Source organism: Haliotis rubra, unplaced genomic scaffold (assembly GCF_003918875.1).
Source record: "Haliotis rubra isolate DU_JTF1 unplaced genomic scaffold, ASM391887v1 Scf104, whole genome shotgun sequence".
NCBI classification, from domain to species: Eukaryota; Metazoa; Mollusca; class Gastropoda; order Lepetellida; family Haliotidae; genus Haliotis; species Haliotis rubra.
In genome coordinates this window covers 390,666-410,380 of record NW_025764937.1, presented here as the reverse complement: position 1 = coordinate 410,380, position 19,715 = coordinate 390,666, and the positions used below count along the sequence as shown (strand labels likewise).

The window sequence follows — 19,715 nt, the reverse complement described above, 5'->3', positions numbered from 1 at the left end:
CTATGAAGCCTAACGATGGTGGAGTGGCCAAGTCCAAGTTGTCGAGCAATATCCCTGCTGCTGGTGCCAACCTGAATCATGCCTAGTGCACGTTCTCTTTCGTGAGGAGTTAACCTTGGTATCTCTGTCCTCGTTTCACAATCGTTACTGAAGCAATGAGAATCGGTTCTCATACACCTGCTTTTAATGTCACAGTCAGTATGATTTCAGAATGAAATACGCACTTTTTTCATGGCATGGCTGCATGTTGATGCATTTTGGAACTAAGAGTCATACTGTGGACAGGAATTTGTTTCTAAAGCATTTTTTTAACTCGACATGCCCTTCGACTTCATGTTAGTTATATTGTCATGCTGAAATCCATCTTGATGAAAATATGGACAATTTTAGACTGGTGCGTTTTCAATGATGTACAGTATATTTGTAGCAGTGGGCTGTCTGCACATAGTCACATTCCACACATTCCCAGTTGGATTATGCATTCTTCAGAGCATGACAAACATAGACCTGGTAGTATGTGACAGCTGTGTACATGACACACATAGACCTGGTAGTATGTGACAGCTGTGTACATGACACACATAGACCTGGTAGTATGTGACAGCTGTGTACATGACACACATAGACCTGGTAGTATGTGACAGCTGTGTACATGACACACATAGACCTGGTAGTATGTGACAGCAGCATGACACACATAGACCTGGTAGTATGTGACAGCTGTGTACATGACACACATAGACCTGGTAGTATGTGACAGCTGTGTACATGACACACATAGACCTGGTAGTATGTGACAGCTGTGTACATGACACACATAGACCTGGTAGTATGTGACAGCTGTGTTCATGACACACATAGACCTGGTAGTATGTGGCAGCTGTGTACATGACAAACATAGACCTGGTAGTATGTGACAGCTGTGTTCATGACACACATAGACCTGGTAGTATGTGGCAGCTGTGTACATGACACACATAGACCTGGTAGTATGTGACAGCTGTGTACATGACACACATTCCTGACTGCATGACACTGGTTACATGTCACACATTCCTGGTTGAATGTGACACATTCCTGTTTGTATGTCACACATTCCCGGTTGTATGTCACATTCCTGGTTGAATGTGTGAATGTCACACATTCCTGGTTGTATGTCACATTCCTGGTTGAATGTCACACATTCCTGGTAGTATGTCACAAATTCATAGTAGTATGTCACATTCCTGGTTGAATGTCACACATCCCTGGTAGTATGTCACATTCCTGGTTGAATGTCACATTCCTGGTTGTATGTCACACATTCCTGGTTAAAGGTCACATTCCTGGTTGTATATTGACACCTGGTTACATGACACACATTCCTGAATGCATGACACTTGTTACATGACACACATTCCTGAATGCATGACACTTGTTACATGAAACACATTCCTGAATGCATGACACCTGTTTTTATGACACACATTCCTGGTTACGTGACAGTTAAAATATCTTCCACACAACATGCTCAGGAATGTCCTCATTCACCAACGTATGAATGCATCCCAGACATACACTCACCCATACCCCACTGGATACCACATGGAACACGGACGCATCAATCAATGCTTATAAAGTTTCAAACTCAGCCAGATAACCACCTAAACCAACATTATACTATCAAAATGCCAAACTTGATTGCATAGTACGATAAAAATGCTTGTCAAAAATCACCAGTTACTCAACACACACTGTCTGACATCAACCACAAAGATGTCCCAGAAAATGGCATAGTAAAGGCAACATTTGACCAGCTTGTTCACCCCATGCAAGTATAGGTGAGGTATGTGTATCAGAACACCTCTAGGTCCAGTCACAGGATGACTGGAGGTGATGCCAGATGCACTGACAGTGATGGGGCAGTATTGCTGGTTCCACCCTCTGGGGGTCAGTCATACTTCAAGACGGTCGATTTCATGTCCTTCCTCGGGGGATGAAGAGGTTTGACCTGGGACAGAACTTGTCGGGCATAGTCGGACTTGTGCAGGCCTGCATCGCGGAGCTTCTGTTCCAGCCTCACCCTGGGGTCTGATGTCACCTGTAACCATGACAACCAGTTCTGACATTGGTCGATAACATGGGTATATATGTCTGTGATAAAAAACACAACTGTAGGAAAACTATATGTATCTAATGCTCCAGTCTGTCAGCTCAGAACATGTTTATTGTAACAAACAAGCCTGGTCTCGATATTTCCATACTGATTCCTTCAATCCATACTCCAAGTCTAAATGTAGAGATAGTATCAAAATCATGAAATATGATACACCCAGCCTGATCACCCATACTTCATATCTTGACTATGTTGAACACCAGTGCTTGTCACCCTTCATTAGACCATGGTTTATAGTCAGGCAGCTGGTCTGAGGACTGTGTGTTCAGCAGTGGGGTAAACCTTGTTTGTTTTTAGTAACCTGATACATTCTGTGGCTAGTTCCATATCAACAAGAATTTCCTGAGTTTGGGAGGTATCATACTAATTACTGGATAACACATTTACTGCTGCTAAAGATCCTAAAAGATAGGCACTTTTCTAGGATTTGGCCTAGGACATTATAGGAACAAGTACACAACCTCATAACATATAAATTCTCACTAAAAGTGAGTGACTGTGTTAGGGTTTACACAGCTTCTTGCAATATTCCAGCAATAATACGGCAGGAGACACCAGAAATGGGCTTCACACAATCAGAGACCATATAATAGATGGTCTCTGACACAATGTACCCATGTGGGGAATCGAACCCAGGATTTAGCATGACAAGGAGTGTTTTAACAACTAGGCTACCCCACTGCCCTAAACTGAAGTACCTGATTGGCTGTGAAGGTGTTGATATCAAACAGGGGCTTCTGGATGTTACTCTCTTCAAATTCTTCCTCTGCCAGCCTTGCTTGCCATGCCTGTAACCACAGCAACAGACAGGCATTTCTTACAACAACCTGACGCTCTCCAGGTAACACTGTACAGCATGTTTTAAGGTGTGGATCCACTTATTAAAATTATCCAGTTTATCATCAGGGGCTATGGTCCAAATGCAACACTCTTGGCACTGTATGATCGACATCTTTATACAGGCAGGTATTACTCATTTGCATATATTGTACCATTCCCAAAAATTTGCTATGAATTTTTGCAAACATTATCCTTGGGTGTCAACAGATTCTTAGTCTCATTTTTGCATTCGAACCACAGAGGTTCTGATAAAAGGTCGAACGCTTGCCCATACAACCAAACCAACCATCCTGACCACCCGATCCCGTTAGTCGCCTCTTATGACAAGCATGGGTTGCTGGAGATCAATTCTAACCCAGATCTTCATGGGTCATCTTGACAGAGACAGGTATTGTCTCAGGAAATGATCTGATTATAACCTACAAACAGAAGATATTTGCATAAATCTGCATACAATACACCATTTACATACACGACTGTCAACACACCTGCAGAACAGACACAGGTGTGCACAATCCTTACCTCTGTTTGTTTGAGCAGTCTCTCGGGGTCACTCTCTGCAATAGGCCGCACCTATAACATGAATGTCACACATTCCAGAGTCATCATTTAAGGGACAAAAACCTACAAAGAACAAAGCATCTACATATTCAGAATACTACTTATGATGAGCTGAGGTATTCTAAACTGTAAATTGTCATTTTAGCTTGAATTTTAGCTTATTTGAATGTTGTGTTGTGTAACTCATGAGTGTTACAGGTACATGGAGGTGGCCTGTAAAAAGTCAATTCCTAAGATGACAAACCAGTGATTGATATCATGAGCAACAATCCCATGGCTGGTGCATGATGACCTGCAATAACAAAGTTACTCAGCCAGCATCGGACCATCTCGCCAAGCTAGTCATCTAACATGACTTGAATGAGATGATAGGGAACATTTTCTAATGTATCACAAGCATGGTGCCTCTCTGACCTGCTCTCGGAGAGCCTCCAGTCTCCTCTCTCGCTCCATGTCCTCTTGGGCTTTGGCCTCCTGTTCTATCTGTCTCTCCTCTCTCCGTCTCTCCAGCTGTTCCTCCCGGAACTTCACCCTGCAACAACACCACTGTGAGTCACACCTGGCTTAGCAACACCACTGTGAGTCACACCTGGCTTAGCAACACCACTGTGAGTCACACCTGGCTTAGCAACACCACTGTGAGTCACACCTGGCTTAGCAACACCACTGTGAGTCACACCTGGCTTAGCAGCACCATTCTGACTCACACCTGGCTTAGCAACACCATTCTGACTCACACCTGGCTTAGCAACACCATTCTGACTCACACCTGGCTTAGCAGCACCATTCTGACTCACACCTGGCTTAGCAACACCATTCTGACTCACCTGGCTTAGCAACACCATTCTGACTCACACCTGGCTTAGCAACACCACTGTGAGTCATACCTGGCTTAGCGGCACCATTCTGACTCACACCTGGCTTAGCAACACCACTGTGAGTCATACCTGGCTTAGCAGCACCATTCTGACTCACACCTGGCTTAGCAACACTATTGTGAGTCACACCTGGCTTAGCAAAACCGTTCTGACTCACACCTGGCTTAGCAACACCATTCTGCTCACACCTGGCTTAGCAACAATATTGTGAGTCATGATAGGCTTAGCAGCACCATTCTGACTCACACCTGGCTTAGCAGCACCATTCTGACTCACACCAGGCTTAGCAGCACCACTGTGAGTCACACCTCACTTAGCAACACCATTGTGACTTATGCTAGGCTTCACAACACCACTGTCAGTAACACAAGGCTTTGCAACACCATTTTTAAGTCACACCAGGCTTAGCATCACCATCACAAGTCATGCCAGGCTTATTTAACAGAACTCAATAGTAACAATTATGAATGAGCCCACCTCTCCCTGTCGAACTCGGCTTGCTCCTCGAGGATGGTCTGAAGCTCCTGGAGTCGATATCGGTCTCTCTCCTCCTGCTTCCGTCGTCTCTCCTCTCTCTCCTGGTGGTACTCACTGATCTGGAGAGTCACAGAAGACAGTCACACATGCTGAATATACAATTCTCAAGAAAATATTGCATAGGAAAGCACAATCATATTTAATTAAGATAATATTTTAGATACCCCATATCTAACGACCAAATCCTTGAAAACCAAACAATGCAATGGTTTAGCAAAATGAACCTCCAGATGTGAACAAAGCCCAGTGTTATCAGAGAGTCACCACGTGTTGTCTACAGCAACTTCACTATACTCCAACATCCTCACACCTGCAGTGAGTGAGTATCGTTTTACGCCACTTTTAGCAATATTCCAGCAATATCATGTGACACCAAAATGGGCTTCACACATTGCACCCATGTGGGGAATCAAGCCTGACTTTGGCGTGATGAGCAAACACTTTAACCACTAGGCTACCCCAGTGCCCCCCCAAACCACTGTACAACTCCCACTGTTTAGCAGTGAGGCACCAGGCTGCTCTTTTTCCTCTCCTTTCCCTCCATCTCCATCACAGTGTACAAATCCTACAGTTTCTCTTCTCTGTATAAGTCGAGTCAATCCTCCCATACTCTGGAACACCAAATGTGCGACAAAAAGCAAACAAAAATAACAAATCAACACTCCACCTTGTGTTTCTGCTTCTGCCGACGTTGCTGTTCTTGTTCTCGCTCGGCTTGCTCCAGTTCTGCCATCTCCTCCGCCCGCTTCTGCTCCAGCTCCATCTCCAGCTGCATCACCTCCATCTTCTGCTCCCTCCATCGCAGCACCTGGGCAACATGACACACATTGCTGCACTCATATGGAGCTACACAGAGGCTGACAGTTATTTTGTTTTTATTTTAATTTTATATACATCTTTAACTTTAGTTGATAACATGTACGGGGCATCTTCTGTGTTTCATCAGCAAGTCCAGGAAACCACAGATGTGTCTCACCTGTGCGTACAGGGCATCACATCTGGGTCTCACCCGTGCATACAGGGCATCACATCTGGGTCTCACCTGTGCGTACAGGGCATGACATCTGGGTCTCACCCATGCATACAGGGCATCACATCTGGGTCTCACCCGTGCATACAGGGCATCACATCTGGGTCTCACCTGTGCATACAGGGCATCACATCTGTGTCTCAACAGAGAGTACAAAGAATTACTTTGTATGACTAATCTGCTTCACCTAAGTGTCTCACCTGATAATACAGAGAATCAGACCTGTGTCTCACCTTTATGTATGGAGCATTCATCAAGTGACTCACTTGAGTTCATAGAGTACATACCTACCTGGTATATCTACCTGAGAGTACAGAGCATCATGAAAGGGTCTTACCTGATAATACAGGGCATCAAATAGGTGCCTCAACTGAACATATAGGGCATCAAACAGATGTCTCATCCTGCATGTATAGGGCATCAAACAGATGTCTCATCCTGCATGTATAGGGCATCAAACAGATGTCTCATCCTGCATGTATAGGGCATTAAACAGGTGTCTCATCCTGCATGTATAGGGCATCAAACAGATGTCTCATTCTGCATGTATAGGGCATTAAACAGGTGTCTCATCCTGCATGTATAGGGCATTAAACAGGTGTCTCATCCTGCATGTATAGGGCATTAAACAGATGTCTCATCCTGCATGTATAGGGCATCAAACAGATGTCTCATCCTGCATGTATAGGGCATCAAACAGGTGTCTCATCCTGCATGTATAGGGCATCAAACAGGTGTCTCATCCTGCATGTATAGGGCATCAAACAGATGTCTCATCCTGCATGTATAGGGCATCAAACAGATGTCTCATCCTGCATGTATAGGGCATCAAACAGATGTCTCATCCTGCATGTATAGGGCATCAAACAGATGTCTCATCCTGCATGTATAGGGCATTAATCAGGTGTCTCATCCTGCATGTATAGGGCATCAAACAGATGTCTCATCCTGCATGTATAGGGCATTAAACAGGTGTCTCATCCTGCATGTATAGGGCATTAAACAGGTGTCTCATCCTGCATGTATAGGGCATTAAACAGATGTCTCATCCTGCATGTATAGGGCATCAAACAGATGTCTCATCCTGCATGTATAGGGCATCAAACAGATGTCTCATCCTGCATGTATAGGGCATCAAACAGGTGTCTCATCCTGCATGTATAGGGCATCAAACAGATGTCTCATCCTGCATGTATAGGGCATCAAACAGATGTCTCATCCTGCATGTATAGGGCATCAAACAGATGTCTCATCCTGCATGTATAGGGCATCAAACAGATGTCTCATCCTGCATGTATAGGGCATTAATCAGGTGTCTCATCCTGCATGTATATGGGGCATCAAACAGATGTCTCATCCTGCATGTATAGGGCATCACTCACAGATGTCTCATCCTGCATGTATAGGGCATCAAACAGATGTCTCATCCTGCATGTATAGGGCATTAAACAGATGTCTCATCCTGCATGTATAGGGCATCAAACAGATGTCTCATCCTGCATGTATAGGGCATTAAACAGGTGTCTCATCCTGCATGTATAGGGCATCAAACAGATGTCTCATCCTGCATGTATAGGGCATCAAACAGATGTCTCATCCTGCATGTATAGGGCATTAAACAGGTGTCTCATCCTGCATGTATAGGGCATCAAACAGATGTCTCATCCTGCATGTATAGGGCATTACTCCTGTGCAGAAGGCACCACATTATTGAGACACCTGAATGTACTTGGCACAACACTACTTCCTCACTCATGTCCAGGGCATCACTATCTCAACTGAGTGTACAGGGCATCACTAGCTCACCTGAGTGTACAGGGCATCACTAGCTCACCTGAGTGTACAGGGCATCACTATTTCACCTCAGTGTACAAGGTATAACTATCTCACCTGAGCACACAGGGCATCACTATCTCACCTGAGCGTACAGAGCATCACTACCTCACCTGAGCATACAGAGCATCACTATCTCACCTGAGTGTACAGGGCATCACTATCTCACCTGAGTGTACAGGGCATCACTATCTCACCTGAGTGTACAGGGCTTCACTATCTCACCTGAGTGTACAGGGCATCACTACCTCACCTGAGTGTACAGGGCATCATCAGTGTCTCACTATCTCACCTGAGTGTACAGGGCATCACTATCTCACCTGAGTGTACAGGGCATCACTATCTCACCTGAGTGTACAGGGCTTCACTATCTCACCTGAGTGTACAGGGCATCACTATCTCACCTGAGTGTACAGGGCATCACTATCTCACCTGAGTGTACAGGGCTTCACTATCTCACCTGAGTGTACAGGGCATCACTATCTCACCTGAGTGTACAGGGCATCACTACCTCACCTGAGTGTACAGGGCATCAGTGTCTCACCTGAGTGTACAGGGCTTCACTATCTCACCTGAGTGTACAGGGCATCACTATCTCACCTGAGTGTACAGGGCATCAGTGTCTCACCTGAGTGTACAGGGCATCACTATCTCACCTGAGTGTACAGGGCATCACTATCTCACCTGACTATCTCACCTGAGTGTACAGGGCATCACTGTCTCACCTGAGTGTACAGGGCATCACTATCTCACCTGAGTGTACAGGGCATCACTATCTCACCTGAGTGTACAGGGCATCACTATCTCACCTGAGTGTACAGGGCATCACTATCTCACCTCACCTGAGTGTACAGGGCATCACTATCTCACCTGAGTGTACAGGTCATCAGTGTCTCACCTGAGTGTACAGGGCATCACTATCTCACCTGAGTGTACAGGTCATCAGTGTCTCACCTGAGTGTACAGGTCATCAGTGTCTCACCTGAGTGTACAGGGCATCACTATCTCACCTGAGTGTACAGGTCATCAGTGTCTCACCTGAGAGTACAGGGCTTCACACAACTCCAGCTGTTTCTGTCTGCTGTTCTCTTTCAGGTCATCCAGGTCCTGGGCAGCAGCAGCCTCAGCAAACACCAGCCTGGCCTTCACCAACAGCTCCCGACGGTCACGGAGCCAGTCAGACAAGATGGATTTGTGCCGCTCATTATAATGCTTGAAGTCTAGCCACCAGTCCTCATGCTCCATCTACAGCAACATAACAACAAGTAATTAGTCGGCCTCTTAGAACTGTAGACTTTCAAATGTTTACTACACTACCCATCAAAAGTTTAGACTTAAAGAACTCACTTTATATGTTATGTATATATATATGGCTACATCGGAGATGAAATTCTCTACAACTTCATAAAACTAACTACAAACTTTTGTAGGAGGATCATGCATCAACTTGCTGAAAAGCATGTGCAAATATCATGCATGTGAACAGTTTTGGTGTTGAGTTTTGTTAAGAATTTCACTGAGTTTCATTATTCATGGAACTCATGACAATAATCTTTTCAACGTTAGGAAGTTGTTTTACAATACATCAGTTCATGTGCAAACAGTACCTTTAATCTGTATGGAATATTTTTCAAAATCTAGTGTAGAACAGTTGACTGAAGTAAGTGGCTATATATACACTAGTGAGTCTAAACTTTGGATGGGTAGTCTGCATCACATGGTGGGCAAAGTCAGTGAAGTGTACGTAAAATGACTTTGAATCCTCTGTGATCACTACTCTGTAAGCACTTGACTGATTCCTGGCCATCTTTACTTCGAGCAGACACTTTCAGGTTGTCTGTGAGTCTAGCGGCAGGAGGTTAACACATGAGTAGAAGACGTGTGTACCTGTTAGTTGTGTTGTTAAACTGATGTGTTGCAATATCTGGAGGCAACAAATAACATTTCACACCACAAATAAGATTGAAGAATGATGACAAACAATGAATATACTGAACAGATATCTGAGGAGTCAGTCCCAACAACAGCAGAACAAGGAAGGCTAACTCCAGTATCATTCCAGTGCCTGGACAATGAGTTTTGTTTGATTCGTGTTAAACGCCGCACTCAGCAATATTCCAGCTATATGTCAGTGGTCTGTAAATAATCAAGTCTGGACCAGACAATCCAGTTATCAACAGCATGAGCAACAATCTACACAACTGGGATACGATGACACGTGTCAACGAAGACAGTGATCCCATTAATCGCCTCTAACGACAAGCATGGGTTGCTGAAGGCAAGTTCTAACCCGGATCTTCAGAGGTGTCTGGACAGTGAGACAGTAGCCATGTGGTTAAAGCATTGACTCAACTGGAGGACTCTCATTCCGCTCCTCACAAGGGTGCCGTATATAAAGCTCATTCCTGATGTCCATTACTGGAGAGGGTGTGACATTGTTAAATGGGGTATAAAAAGAAAACTCAGTCGTTCAATCGATGTTAGCCTTGAAATCTTCCTGAGTTTGACCTCCAAGAAGTGAATACTAGAATACTGGTTCAGGAGGTAGACACATGGAGGGAATCGAGGCAGAGGCATGAGCTCAACTAACAAGGTGGGATGCCTTTTATTGAACAAACTACTGAGCTAACTTTACAGAAAAACAAGCTAACAACTCACAAGTTCTGCCCTGTTCAAGTGAGGTAGGTGGCGCTTCAGTCTGTCCACAAGGAGTTTCCGCCTGTTCTGTAACTCCGTGGGATATTGGTCGTACACTGCCACAAATGTGAAGTGGTCCTCATCGTCCCAGCCTCCTGTATGGTCACTGCTGTAAACAGCAACAGCATCAACAAACGCTTAGCCCAAAGTTTCAGTGAGTGAGTCAACTGGGTTTGATGCCATGACAATGGACAAGGTCAAGTCTGTTTAAATTTTTCACACTATTACATCTACACCTACCTCAAAGCCTTCCGGTGTCTGCTGTCGAGGTCAGCGAGGCGAGCATAGTATTTCTGATCCAGGATCAAGAACTCCTCAAGCACTGACACCTTCAACCTCTCATCTGGACACTCAAGGTCGTAGGCCTCGGGAGGAATGCCATCAACAAACTTGGGTCGCTTCTCCATCTGAGGGGGACAGAGCTCCTGCAACTCTTCTGAAATGACCAAGCAAAAGGAGTAACAGGGTTTTACCTCAACTTAAAAAAGCAGGGGTAAAAAACAGTCAAGTGATAGGGCTTCATGAATAGCTGAAGCAGTTGACATCTGACATCACTAATCTAACTTGCTATCATACTGGTCAGCTGGACAATGAGTGTTGTAACACCAAGTGATTCCTTGTATTCTTGTAACCTTGACAACGGCCCACCTGACTGAAGTTCCTGTTCCAGGAATCGCTGCTCCTGCTTCAGTTTATCTAAGATGTCCTCCTGCTGCTGTTTAACAGAGGCGATGGTGTCCATGATCTGTGCGTGATGCTCGATCACTTCCGGGGCACCCAGACGTAACTCTTCTTTGTTCTCCTTCAGCCAGTAGGTCAGGTCATCTCTGGAGCAACAACATCATCAGATTATTACTGGTCATTTCTGGAACAACAACATTAGGTCATCTCTAGAACATTAGGTCAACTCTGGAACAACAACATCAGGTCATCTCTAGAACAACAACATTAGGTCATCTCTAGAACATTAGGTCAACTCTGGAACAACAACATCAGGTCATCTCTAGAACAACAACATTAGGTCATCTCTAGAACAACAGGTCAACTCTGGAACAACAACATCAGGTCATCTCTGGAACAAGGTCAACATCTAGGTCATCTCTGGAACAACAACAACATCAGGTCATCTCTAGAACAACAACATCAGGTCATTGCTGGAACATTTAGATCATCTCTGGAACAACAACATCAGGTCATCTCTAGAACAACAACATTAGGTCAACTCTGGAACAACAACATAAGGTCATCTCTGGAACAACAACAACAACATCAGGTCATTGCTGGAACAAATTTAGATCATGTCTGGAACAACAACATCAGGTCATCTCTAGAACAACAACATTAGGTCAACTCTGGAACAACAACATAAGGTCATCTCTGGAACAACAACAACATCAGGTCATTGCTGGAACAACAACATCAGGTCATCTCTAGAACAACAACATTAGGTCAACTCTGGAACAACAACATAAGGTCATCTGAACAACAACAACATCAGGTCATTGCTGGAACAAAGGTCATCTAGAACAACAACTAGGGAACAACAACATCAGGTCATTGTCTGGAACAACAACATCAGGTCATCTCTCTCATCTCTGGAACAACAACATCAGGTCATCTCTAGAACAACAACATTAGGTCAACTCTGGAACAACAACATAAGGTCATCTCTAGAACAACAACATCAGGTCATTGCTGGAACAACAACATCAGGTCATAGGTCATCTCTGGAACAACAACATCAGGTCAACTCTGGAACAACAACATAAGGTCATCAGGTCATTGCTGGAACAACAACATCAGGTCATCTCAACAACATTACAATGGAACAGGTCATCTCAACAACAACATCAGGTCATTGCTGGAACAACATTAGGTCAACTCTGGAACAACAACATCAGGTCATCTCTAGAACAACAACATCAGGTCAACTCTGGAACAACAACATCAAGGTCATCTCTAGAACAACAACATCAGGTCATCTCTGGAACAACAACATGTCATATCAGGTCATCTCTGGAACAACAAGATCACTCTGTCATCCCTGAGGATCTCTGGAACAACATCAGATCATTGTCATCCCTCAAGGTCATCTCTGGAACAACAAGATCATGTCATCCCTGGGATCTCTGGAACAACAACATGTCATCCCTGGGATCTCTGGAACAACAAGATCATGTCATCTCTGGAACAACAAGATCATGTCATCTCTGGAACAACAACATCAGGTCATGGGATCTCTGGAACAACAAGATCATGTGTCATGGGATCTGGAACAACAAGATCATGTCATCCTGGGATCTCTGGAACAACAAGATCATGTCATCTCTGGAACAACAAGATCATGTCATCCCTGGGATCTCTGGAACAACAAGATCATGTCATCCAACTGGGATCTCTGGAACAACAAGTCATCATGTCATCCCTGGTCACTGGTCTCTGGAACAACAAATCATGTCATCCCTGGGATCTCTGGAACAACAAGATCATGTCATCCCTGGGATCTCTGGAACAACAAGATCATGTCATCCCTGGGATCTCTGGAACAACAAGATCATGTCATCTGGAACAACTCATGATCTCTGGAACAACAAGATCATGTCATCAACCTGTCATCTCTGGAACAACAAGATCATGTCATCCCAAGATGTCATCTCTGGAACAACAAGATCATGTCATCCCTGGGATCTCTGGAACAACAAGATCAAGTCATCTCTGGAACAACAAGATCATGTCATCTCTGGAACAACAAGATCATGTCATCTCTGGAACAACAAGATCATGTCATCTCTGGAACAACAAGATCATGTCATCTCTGGAACAACAAGATCATGTCATCTCTGGAACAACAAGATCATGTCATCCCTGGAACAACAAGATCATGTCATCTCTGGAACAACAAGATCATGTCATCTCTGGAACAACAAGATCATGTCATCTCTGGAACAACAAGATCATGTCATCTCTGGAACAACAAGATCATGTCATCCCTGGGATCTCTGGAACAACAAGATCATGTCATCTCTGGAACAACAAGATCATGTCATCTCTGGAACAACAAGATCATGTCATCTCTGGAACAACAAGATCATGTCATCTGGAACAACAAGATCATCTCTCTGGAACAACAATCATCATGTGGGATCTCTGGAACAACAAGATCATGTCATCTCTGGAACAACAAGATCATGTCATCTCTGGAACAACAAGATCATGTCATCTCTGGAACAACAAGATCATGTCATCTCTGGAACAACAAGATCATGTCATCTCTGGAACAACAAGATCATGTCATCCCTGGGATCTCTGGAACAACAAGATCATGTCATCCCTGGGATCTCTGGAACAACAAGATCATGTCATCTCTGGAACAACAAGATCATGTCATCTCTGGAACAACAAGATCATGTCATCCCTGGGATCTCTGGAACAACAAGATCATGTCATCTCTGGAACTGGATCAATCCCTGGGATCTCTGGAACAAGATCATGATCATGTCATCCCTGGGATCTCTGGAACAACAAGATCATGTCATCTCTGGAACAACAAGATCATGTCATCCCTGGGATCTCTGGAACAACAAGATCAAGTCATCTGGGATCTGGAACAACAAGATCATCCATCTCCTGGGGATCTCTGGAACAACAAGATCATGTCATCCCTGGGATCTCTGGAACAACAAGATCATGTCATCCTGGGTCATCTCTGGAACAACAAGATCATGTCATCCTGGAACAACTGGGATCTCTGGAACAACAAGATCATGTCATCCCTGGGAACTGGAACAACAAGATCATGTCATCTCTGGGATCTCATCTCTGGAACAACAAGATCATGTCATCCCTGGGATCTCTGGAACAACAAGATCATGTCATCCCTGGGATCTCTGGAACAACAAGATCATGTCATCTCTGGAACTGGAACAACAGATCATGTCATCCCTGGGATCTCTGGAACAACAAGATCATGTCATCTCTGGGATCTCTGGAACAACAAGATCATGTCATCCCTGGGATCTCTGGAACAACAAGATCAGATCTCTCAAGATGTCATCCCTGGGATCTCTGGAACAACAAGACATGTCATCCCTGGGATTTCTGGAACAACAAGATCATGTCATCTCTGGAACAACAAGATCATGTCATCCCTGGGATCTCTGGAACAACAAGATCATGTCATCCCTGGGATCTCTGGAACAACAAGATCATGTCATCCCTGGGATCTCTGGAACAACAAGATCATGTCATCCCTGGGATCTCTGGAACAACAAGATCATGTCATCCCTGGGATCTCTGGAACAACAAGATCATGTCATCCCTGGGATCTCTGGAACAACAACATGTCATCACTGGGATCTCTGGAACAACAAGATCATGTCATCTCTGGAACAACAAGATCATGTCATCCCTGGGATCTCTGGAACAACAAGATCATGTCATCTCTGGAACAACAAGATCATGTCATCCCTGGGACTGGAACAACAAGATCATGTCATCTCTGGAACAACAAGATCATGTCATCCCTGGGATCTCTGGAACAACAAGATCATGTCATCCCTGGGATCTCTGGAACAACAAGATCATGTCATCCCTGGGATCTCTGGAACAACAAGATCATGTCATCCTTGGGATCTCTGGAACAACAAGATCATGTCATCCCTGGGATCTCTGGAACAACAAGATCATGTCATCTCTGGAACAACAAGATCATGTCATCTCTGGAACAACAAGATCATGTCATCCCTGGGATCTCTGGAACAACAACATGTCATCACTGGGATCTCTGGAACAACAACATGTCATCACTGGGATCTCTGGAACAACAAGATCATGTCATCTCTGGAACAACAAGATCATGTCATCCCTGGGGATGGGGTTGGCTGATGTCTGAATACAGTGGCACGGAGAAATGTGTTGGGTGGCATAGCATAATGGTAAAATGATAATCCTAAATCCATTTACACCTGCCACTCTCATGCCAATTACAAACAACTTTAAACATGTCAAATACATCTTCATTTTCCTGAACATCAGCCGAACATCCACACACCAATAGCACCAATATTGATGATAGGTTGTACAGCACTATCATTTTTCTCAACATCTACTAATAATTTCAAACATATAAACCAGTCTTCATAATTTCATACTCTTGTTACCAGGGTTACCTGAGGTTCCATACCGGTTCCACAGTGTCCAGTTTAAACTTCTCCAGGTCTTTGTCCAGTCCAGCCTGGTAGTATTCAGCATCCTGATACAGTTGACGACAAGCTGCCACGATACAATTCTCCTGAACATGTAGGTCAATTTCTGCCCCCTGCTTCTTGCGGAGATGATTCAAGTGTATGAACTCCTTCTGCCACACTAAACGCTGTTGCTTCAACAAATGGTTTTCTTTTGTTTGTTTCGAAAGTTGTTCAATTTTCTGCACCTTCATTAATGTCTTGTGACCAGAAAACCTCTTTTCCATCGCCATGGCCTTGAGTTTGTTGTAGTCCACATTGTGGTCATACATGTTGCTGCGTACGCCATCTGACATCCGATGGACAAGGCGATCTACACAAATGGTGAATTAAGTTTTCAGTCAATAATATCATATACCATAATGAAGTAATAACTGACGTCTTTGAAGATAAGTCAGCTCAACCCATACCATATTAAATATAGGGGTAAATGCCAATATGATCCAACTCACATTCTTCATCATCTCCTCGACAATCGCAGCAGTGACATGACTTAATAATAGACATTTATAAAGTACCTGTAGCCATGCACGTGTCCATGCTTAGAGCACTGACACATTGTTAACCTGGTTAACCAAGCTGCCTGTAAGGTGCTAGAGTGAGTGAGTGAGTGAGTTGGGTTTTACGCCACTTTTAGCAATATTCAAGCAATATCACGGTGGGGGCAGGGTTGGAATAACTTTAAAATTGCTAGTGTACTCCGGTACAGTGGCACATGTAATATCACTTGTCCTAATAATTTTTCCACTATACTGGCCATTTTCTTGTTGATTTTTTAAATAAATAACATTATTAACATTGGAAAGTCAACTGGACACCGGTACAGCGTGATATACAAATTTGCTTGCCCGACAGAAAAAACATTACCTAAAAATCATTACCTAAAATGATTCGGACGTTGGGCAATGGGTTATTTCCACCTGGGGGACACCAGAAATGGGCTTCACACATTGTATCCATGTGGGAAATCGAACCCGAAACTTCAGTGATGAGCGATCACTTTAACCACTAGGCTACCCCACTGCCCCGTAAGGTGCTAGAAGGTAATAACAGTCATACAACTTATCCCACTTTGACTTGGTCAAACGTTGGTCTCTTGGGATGGTCACCTATCAATGTTCTATCAATGTCATATTCAACAAACACTCATTTCATCCTATTTTTATTGAATTTTTATTGAATACCACTAACAAAATTGAATGTTCTTATTTTATTGTAAATTTGCACTTCTTCAGAATTTTAAGTATCCTATACTTTGATGCATGCTAAAAGTAAAACATCACTACACAGATTAAATTACAATTTAATTTAAGTAACCACAATAATTTACTTTAAAATGTTCTGAAAATATCCCTGGAATGTACAACATTTTATCATATCTGACCACATCTTTAATTCATCTTTGATTACCGATGACAGGCATTCTTGTAAACAAAAAAAGAGGAATTATGTAACATAAAAATAAGGCATCAAAAATAATTAATGAGGAATAAAATACTGAGTTCATATTTGTAACACTGCAACCAATGTAGAATTCAGAAGTAGGATATGTCCAAATTTGTAAATGACCTGACACCTACCCATCCCCTCTGCCCTGTGGTTGGTGATGAAGGACCTGTAGTCCCGCCCACTCATCATGCAGGTCGAGTTGGCCAAAGCTCAACACATGTTATCCATTACCTAAAATGAAAACAGAAATACTTGTAGACAGTACTATCAAGGCGCTACCATTTTGTTCACTGAGAGAAGCAGGCTATAACAAACTCAAAGGGATCACTTGTATCCACAGTTAGTTATACATTGTACTCATTATGACTAAACATATATCAAGTGGTCGAGGATATAAAAGTTTGTCATGTCTCTCAGTTCGTTATAAAGGTGTTTGTTAAAAACACAGTTTACAATATTGAAAACTGTATATGTTGTATTCTGTGCACCATGTATTTTCACAGGAAATGAGTTGATTTTTTTCGTGCCAGCAGTAATTCTCATATCAAGACACTTATTTCCTTGCAACCAGTTTTAGGTTATAACAAAATATCATTCCTGTATTCCAAAACAATCATGAGATCCAGGTAAGAATTTGTCTTCTGAAACCCAGCCATGCTTGTCATAAGAGGCGACTAATGGGATCGGGTGGTCAGGCTATCTGACTTGGTTGACACATGTCATCGTATCCCAATTGCATAGATTGATGCTTATGATGTTGATCACTGGATTGTCTGGTCCAGGCGTGATTATTTACAGACCTCCGCCATGTAGCTGAGTGCGGCATTAAACAACTTTGTATCACATATTATCCTTGTCCACAAGTACCCACAAACAAAATCCCTGGGTGTGTTTACTTTTCTTTATTTGACGAAATATACAAAACATTCATGCTGCATAAATCATAACTGGTCATTGATGGTAGAGAAGATCAGCTTGGTGGCAGGTGCGTCTATTGCTTGAATTAATACGTCCTAGGTCCTAAACTAGTTCACTGATAACCATCTACATATATATTTATGAGGATGGCTATCAGTGAACGAGTGTTGGACCTAGGACATATTATGCTCAGCAATACAAGCCCCTTAGTTTATGACCGAAATGTATATATCTGGTGTTCAGTGGCGTATGTTTATGTTTTAAAGGAATTTTTAACAAAGTCCACACAAATTTTTCAATGGAAATTTCGGTAGCGGTATTACAAATATAGCAGGTGAAAACGTTGAATTCGAAGGGATATAAAACGCAGAGAGAAAATACATAAATTGCAAGTCAAACTCACAGGAACCCGTTATCGGCATTTATATGGGACATGCGTGTAGATCTATGGTCTATGTTTAACCTACATGCCGATAACGGGTTCCTGTGGTCAAACTGTACTGTATTCGTCATGAAGTTCGTGGGGTCTCGTCCTGATCAACTTTCTGAAGTAATTAAATTAGTTTTTTTACTCACAGAATACAAGAACGAATTTACGCCGAGATATTGTGAAGAAGCATCCTCGTATTGCCATCATTTCATTTCAATTGTCGTCATTGACATTATCGCAGTACACGAAATTGAAATGTATAGCTTGGTCGGTCGTGAACGTAAACAACACATGTGGCCATGTTGCCTGATGCATTATGGGTAATGCAACAGTCGGAACACCACACGCACTGTACATATCTCGGAAACGTGCCGGCTCGATGTGTATCGATTGACACATATATTTGGCTTTCCTTGCAATAAAATATTCTGTAAACAAGTAGTTGTTATATTTGAAAAGGCAATAATTTAAACATTTTCAAATATATTTCTGTGTGCTCCATTTATTTTAGAACCGTCTCTCCCAAATGGTGTAGCACGCGTATGTGTGTAGGTTAGTCAAAGCGTTTTTCCCCATGGCCGTCTGTGAGTGAGTTAGTGATATGTCAGGAAAAACTCAAAGCCATGAAAGTCTCATACATTTAGGGAGGATATCTTAAAATCACAAATGGAGATCGCGATATATCTGCTGGACTGATTGTGCTCTAAGCTAGCGCTTAACATAATTACCTTCATGGTGTTGAAAAAAGCAAGCCAGTCTGTCCTGTAGGCCCTGACAGAAATATATCCAAACACTCCCAAGTAACTCTATATTTGGCAAGTCAAGATTACAGGCTCTGGAACAGGACAATTCGTACCCACGAAGATGCGTACATGTGCCTTTTGGGCGGAACTCAAATGTTCGCCGATGCAAAGTTAAATTTTAACTCACTCACTCACATTAGGAATAAAGATAAGACACTAAACATATATTGTATGTTAGAAATAAGATCAAGACATGTCAGGCCCTACAATATCAGAACATTAAGGATATGTTCTTTAGCTCGGTTTGTTATTTATGTTTTTTACGCTTAAGAACATCTGCTATTTTCCGGCGAATGTCGCATGAACAATTACTCAAGTTATAAGAAATGTGACGCCAGAAA

The 19,715-nt window shown here is 43.0% G+C and overlaps 1 protein-coding gene across 1 annotated transcript; it reads right to left on the bottom strand.

Annotated features, from left to right (window-relative positions):
- Nucleotides 1–1,152: 1,152 nt before the first annotated feature.
- On the bottom strand, nucleotides 1,153–18,872 carry LOC124274431 (coiled-coil domain-containing protein 148-like). Its single transcript, XM_046709800.1, has 13 exons — nucleotides 18,718–18,872; nucleotides 17,355–17,454; nucleotides 15,700–16,087; nucleotides 11,180–11,358; nucleotides 10,772–10,967; nucleotides 10,493–10,640; nucleotides 8,873–9,079; nucleotides 5,639–5,779; nucleotides 4,912–5,030; nucleotides 3,971–4,088; nucleotides 3,518–3,568; nucleotides 2,854–2,943; nucleotides 1,153–2,080 (listed from the first exon to the last, which is right to left on the bottom strand). Exons 2-13 carry the CDS (start codon nucleotides 17,410–17,412, stop codon nucleotides 1,931–1,933), a joined length of 1,845 nt encoding a protein of 614 aa, XP_046565756.1. The 5' UTR covers nucleotides 17,413–17,454; nucleotides 18,718–18,872; the 3' UTR covers nucleotides 1,153–1,930.
- Between the last annotated feature and the right edge of the window lie 843 nt (nucleotides 18,873–19,715).